Here is a 6528-nt window from a genome sequence, read left to right on the forward strand (position 1 = left end):
CGATTTCGTGTTTCATTCGTCAAAAACAATTTTTCTCAATCAACATGTTTGTAATTTCATTGGTTAGGGTTTTGTTCAACAATGGAGGATGAGAGGGTTTTGATAGTTGAGAAGATAAATAATACGCTAAAAGTGATTTGGGGTGTATTTATAATTTTTTTTTAAACCTAATAAGGTCAAAATTGTCATTACACAAATAAGTCATTTAATATTAAATTTTAATATGGGGTGCATTCAACATTTTATGGGGTGTTAATATAAAAAGCCTTACCTTTTCTATTATTTTGAATGATTTAGTTTAGGGTTTGTATGTTTTTTTTTTAATATTTGTTTTATATGTTTTCTTTGTAAAGATTTAGACATAAAATGTTAAAAGGTGGTCATGTGCCAAGCACATGACACTTTCTAACAGAAAATTGGATGGAGTTAAAGATACTTAACGGTAGGGGGTTAATTGGCCACTTTAACATAGTTTAGGGGGTCAATTGGCTGAAAAAATAGTTCAGGGGGGAAATTGAAACTCACGTGATAGTTCAGGGGGTTAAATGACAGTTTACTCTTACTTTTTATTATTAAACGTAGGTTCCTCCTTTTAATTTTACTATATGTAAAATAACGCGATTCTTGTCTTACATCAATGGGCTTGGCTTCCAAATCTCGATCCAACCCATTTGCTGTCATATGTTCTGGCCCAAACTGTTTTCCACGTTATGACAAACAAACAAAAATGAAAAACGATGGCCGACAACCGTCCTCCAAACTCATTGTTACAAACTCCTCCATTGTTGTCTCCATCAATTAAAAAATACAACCAGACAAAATCACACCACATTTTTGTTCTTGTTTAAATCATATCAACCTTGCATATACAACATCGTCACAACGTGAAACAAAGTTTTTCAATCAACATAAAACATATCTTTCATTGATCCAAATCAAATCAGACATTCCCTAATTTCCTTAATCATGGAAGCAGGCTCTCGAAAATGCTTGAAAATCTTTGCTGCTGTCACTGGCATTTTCTTCATCATCACCTTAGTTGTTCTAGTCGTTCTATTCGTCACAATTTTAAAACCCAAAGATCCTTCGGTTTTCACCGAGCCGGTAAGCCTAGAGGGATTTGAGTTTGTAGGTTTCCCAGTTATAAAGTTAAATATATCGATAAGAATATTGGTCACGGTGAAAAATCCAAATTATGGAGGCTTCAAGTATGAGAATAGTACAGCTCATATCAGCTACCATGGGAATGTTGTCGCCGAAGCTCCGATCAAGGACGACACAGTTCCGGCTCGTTCGACTCACAACATGACCACTGTTTTGAGTATTTTGGCTGACAAATTGGTAACTGATTCGCATTTCTTGGGTGAATTGGTCGTTGGGGTGCTGAATTTTACTTCAGAAACTACCCTGCACGGCAAGGTGAACTTGTGGAAGATCTTTAAGATGAAGGCAACCAGTTATACCGATTGCAACATTTCTATCACCATTGGAACCCAGAGTGCCGACTCCGTTTGCAAATCTAGGGTAAAGCTCAATAAGTAATGTTCTCTTGTTAGATAGTTTAGACTGTTAACAGATTGTTAATTTATATTCACTAAACGAGAATATTATCGAGATTATATAAATGATTAATTTGTAGTTTGAGTACTACCATTGATTCATTTATTTAATTTTCTCTTGGTCTGAAAATTATTCTGTTTGTGGACTAGCTGATGATTTGTTAATATGGAAATAAAGGAAGTTGTTGAATTGCTTTAAATTTTCTTTATTAGATGAACTCATAATATAGAAGTATTGGTGTAAATTTATTTTAGGTACTTATGAGCAAGATTTAGGATTTGGATTTATGTATGAGGTTTTACTGCAAAAGTACTTCATTAAAGTTACATGATATTTGAAATAGGGAATTGTTATTAATATTCAAAAAATCTTATTCTATACTTCAAATTTTCTATATTAGGAAAGAAAAATACATTTATGAGGAGTGTAGAATAAGATTTTTGAAGTGCCAATAACACTTCCCTTGAAATATGGATTATACTTTATTCCTTGATAATTCTTTCGACGCATCAAAGTTGCAATGTTCCTTGTATGAAAGCTTAGTCTAGATGTATGATGAAGATGTTTCAAGAACAAGCAAATATCAAATATCCATGTGGGAGAAAACAATTTAGTTCCCTATCAGCTGTAGAGGTAATCCCTAATTTTCCTTCCACCTTCCTCTTTCTTTCACATTTTTCTCCTAGTGCGCGCTCTCTCTCTCTCTCTCTCTCTCTCTCTCTCTCTCTCTCTCTCTCTCTCTCTCTCTCTCTCTCTCTCTCTCTCTCTCTCTCCCTCCTCTTCTTAACCCGTTCAAAACAAAAGAACTTTAACAAAAAGTTTCTGGTACAGTTCACTTTAACGAAAAACCACATTTTTACACTAAAAAGTCAATCATGGTACTATTCACTTTACCATTTATTTTGTCCTTATCGTTAAAACTCAAAGTTTTCAAACTCTTTTCATTAGCTTTCCTTAAAATGAAATTACTATTCTAAACAAAAAAAACAAAAAATCTCTTACAATGAGTGTCTGGCCTTTTTTTTCTTTTATAAAAAGAGAGATAACCGGTGGCTATTCATTATTTCCTGACCTGGAGAGGTTATAGGGAATTTCACCTTGTCTATGAACACAATCAAACAGATTCACCAACTCGGAACAACAAACCCGAGTGTGTGGCCTTTGACAGTATATTTTGCTATAATATTTTTGTAGCAAATAATGCATCTTTTGAGCATAAAAAACATAATAAAATAATGCACTATAGTCTTGTAATCCCAGCCCAACTCATCAAAAGGAAAATAAAAGAATATTCGCAATTATATGCAACGGTTCAGAGCCCACAAAATAATTTATTTTTTTATTCACTTTCATTACAATTTATTTTCTTTTTCCTTGTTATATGAATCAATAACAATCTAATTAAAATATATCCTTGGTCAATAACTTTTTGTTGTCATTTTTATGACTCCAACTAGCTCAATTTTATTAATTTTTATACAAGCAATAACGTATATTTATCCAAATTATGAGGGGAGAGAGTTGAATTTAGATTTGAGAGATGCACACTTTTTTAACTAATTTGACTAAGCGCAAGTCTATAAAAAAATAGTCTTTTAAGAAGTCCCTTGTTGAAAGTGTTGAGTATATTTTGGCTTCTATAATCAGCTACCATGTTCTCTAGGGTTAGTCTTTTCCTTGATTTAAGATAGATGATTGATTGGTGAAAATTGTTGTTGTAAGGCTTAGACTAGACTACTTTCTTTTCCTTGATTTAAGGGAGATGATTGATTGATGAAAGTTGTTGTTGTAAGGCTTAGACTAGGGTAGTTAGCTTTGCTTTTTTCTTTGTCTTTGTCAGCTGCTTGCAGCAGCCATTTCACCTTTCTTTCTTCTTTCTTTCTTTCTTCACTCCTTCCTCATATATACCTGAACCATTATACATTAAACTCATGAAATACATTACAAATTCAAGCCATAATTTCTATATCCCTTCCCTCTAAATTTTTCTTTCATCCTACCAAACAGTGGAACAAATTCTCCACTTTGCCATCTTTGGATCTTCCAGTTTAATTCATTCTTTTCCCTTTTTTTTAATCCACCTTACCACATAAAAGAACAATACCTTTGAGCTAATTGGAGTCATAAATCTGAACAAGGACATATTCAATTATGGCTTGCGAGGAAAATTCACTTGTGTTTCAAACGAGAAAAGCAAAAATTCAAGGTTAGGGTATTTGGAGGACACGGACAAAGGGCAGTTTCCAAAACTGTGCCCTAAAACTAAAGGCACTAAATACTTGAAGGGGTATATGGGTACCGAAAGACTGTACAGCTTAACGACTCACCCTATGTATCAATTCAAATTTGCTTTCATCAATTGAAGCAACAAAGATGAAAAAGAGAAAAATTTGCATTAGTATATATATATGTGCCGCATTATGTACAACCAATATCAATATTAATGTTGCTATATATACATTGGAAGTTAGAGTAGACAATTGATGTTGTCTAGCTTGTAAATAATTATTATCGAAAAAACTGTTTTGGGCGATTAAAGTTTGGGGCAGTGTGAAGTGGGAAACGACTACAGACTGAGAAGAGAGTAAGAACACAACGAAATCTGTTGCAAATTTCGCAAAGAAGATCAAATGTACAAACCTGTACGCAAATCCAATGCACGTATTATGAATTGTCCAGCAAACATGTTCAAAGGAAAAATTATGCGAGATCCCGAATTTTTTAGTATTACTTTCACAAGGATAAGCTTTTTTCTTATTTACTAAGTTAGAGACTTGTTATGCTATGCATATTCACACCTCATTATTACTAAGGAAAACTAATAAAAAATGTTTGAAAACTTTGAGTTTTAACGATAAAACCAAAATAAAGGGTAAAATAAATAGTAGTAGGATTGACTTTTTAGTGTAAAAATGTGATTTTTAGTTAAAGTGAACAGTACCATAAGTTTTTCGTTAAAGTTCTTTTACTACTATTATGACCAAGCTATATGGCCAACTATTTGACGAAGTGTCCGATCAATAGCTATGCAAACCAATTAGCCTCCATGCAGTAACTTGAAATGGCCACGTAGTTGATAGGTGTAATTTTTTGTAGTGACTAAGGTTTAGCACCAAGCTGGTGGTGGCAAAGACAATGCCGCCTTGATATTCCTATAAATAGGCGCTCTCAATTCGTTTTACAACATGAGCCAGCATGCATTGCATGCTAAGCTCACGTATTGCAGAGATAGAGAACAAGGTGTAGCTAGGGTTTGATGCGTGAGATTTGGTAGATGGGTTGTCTTGCCAATTTTTTAGGTTTCGAGGTGAGTGGTTTATGTAATGTGTTCGAAATATTTTTATTTTTTAAACCAAAATCGTGAGTTATCGTGGGATTTTACTCCTTTTACAAATCTCTCACTATTTCAAGTCAAGCATGTTTATTTTGAAAAGTACTTTCAGAGTTATTATTTATCTTATTAGTGAATTGTTTGAGATGTTCATGGAGCATGAGAACTTTGGTGTTGTATTAATCCGAGGGATAAATGTCAAGGGACATTAGGGCAGAATGACCATTAGGGGTCATGTGGTGAGTTACAATTTATTTTGGATATAATCAACACGTAAAGGGACGATGTGATATGGAACCATATGGCTAAAGCTTTGATATTACTCTCATATTTTCTAGCATGTGTAAAACGACATTGCTTAACTGGCATATTACATATTATGCTCTGTGCAACGGTGGTTGTTGCTCATCCCTCACCGTTTTATTTTACAGAAGTTACATGGCAAGACAAGTGCTAGACGGGATGGGATTGTATTAGACAAGAGATTTAAGGATTTTAATTTATTTTGTACGCATGTAAGGAATTTGGAGATATTTTGTAGAAGAGAAGCTTGTTTGTCTTTTTATTTTTACTTGTACTAGTGCGCCGGGCGTGAGGTTTATTTTTCCGCCAACTCCGGATCCGTGGCGTGACAAATTAGTTTAAAACACAATAAAGAATAAAATCCTTTAATAAAATAAAACGTTAGATTTCATTTGTATATATTGCACCATCAACAATTGATATTAAAAAAGTGCGACTGAAATTAGAAAAACTTACAGTAACTTATCCATAAGATATAATGGAGCATATAGAAATTAGAACATTTGATTTTTGATATGGGAATGAGAAAGTGCACATAAAATACTAGAGTGGAAGCGAAAAAAAATGGGATTGTAAGTGGGAATTGGGAAGTTACTGTTGGTAGTGGGCAAAACTTTTGATCTAGCAGAAGTTTTTTTTTAAGGTATCAATCGGTGACTTTGTCATGACAATCGCTCTTTCGGAAGTCGGAAAGACTCACAAAATCATATGATAAAATTTTGTGATAATACTTGTTGGACTACTGGCGCGAACACAATGGTCTCTGACCAAGACCAGAAACCAATTCGAATTTGGAAGAGATTCACATAGACTATTGCTATCCGGGAATAGATTTCTTTCTATGTTAGCTAGCAGGGGCAGGCTCTCCTATGGTAATTCCCGCTAGCATTCATCTTGAATCAGGATCAAACTCTCCATGAGATTCATAATTGCATTATGTATAACTTCCTTGAAAAACGTCCGCTAACGCCCACATGATAAGATCTTTTTTAGATCAGGCCGAGCCCTTAAAGTAGTTAAATTTGTGATAAACCCTGTTAGTAATAGGTCCTATTGAAATTCCATCTTACTTACGGACCGATCTACAATCACCTATTCTTTTTTGAGATTTTTCATGCTATGGCACTTTCTAGCATAGACCATTTCGTTTTAGTGATTTCTTCCACCAAGACACCCTCCTAATTTTGAAAAAGCCCTCAACTGGGGAAGAAAGCCATGATTACCAATGAAGTTGGTTTCAAAAGATAAAACTTCCAACCAGCATCCCCATTTGCATTTCTAGCTTTAATTTTCTTGTCTTCAATGATTATCATTAGCAACAGTGTGTCTTGAGA

The 6528-nt window shown here is 34.0% G+C and overlaps 1 protein-coding gene across 1 annotated transcript; it reads left to right on the forward strand.

The window, feature by feature from the left end:
• The first annotated feature begins 966 nt into the window (after positions 1-966).
• On the forward strand, positions 967-1542 carry LOC126584584 (late embryogenesis abundant protein At1g64065-like). Its single transcript, XM_050248911.1, has one exon. The coding sequence runs from the start codon at positions 967-969 to the stop codon at positions 1540-1542; it is 576 nt and encodes a 191-aa protein (XP_050104868.1).
• Positions 1543-6528: the final 4986 nt, after the last annotated feature.

The sequence above is a fragment of the Malus sylvestris genome, chromosome 10 (assembly GCF_916048215.2).
Source record: "Malus sylvestris chromosome 10, drMalSylv7.2, whole genome shotgun sequence".
In the NCBI taxonomy this organism is placed as follows: domain Eukaryota; kingdom Viridiplantae; phylum Streptophyta; class Magnoliopsida; order Rosales; family Rosaceae; genus Malus; species Malus sylvestris.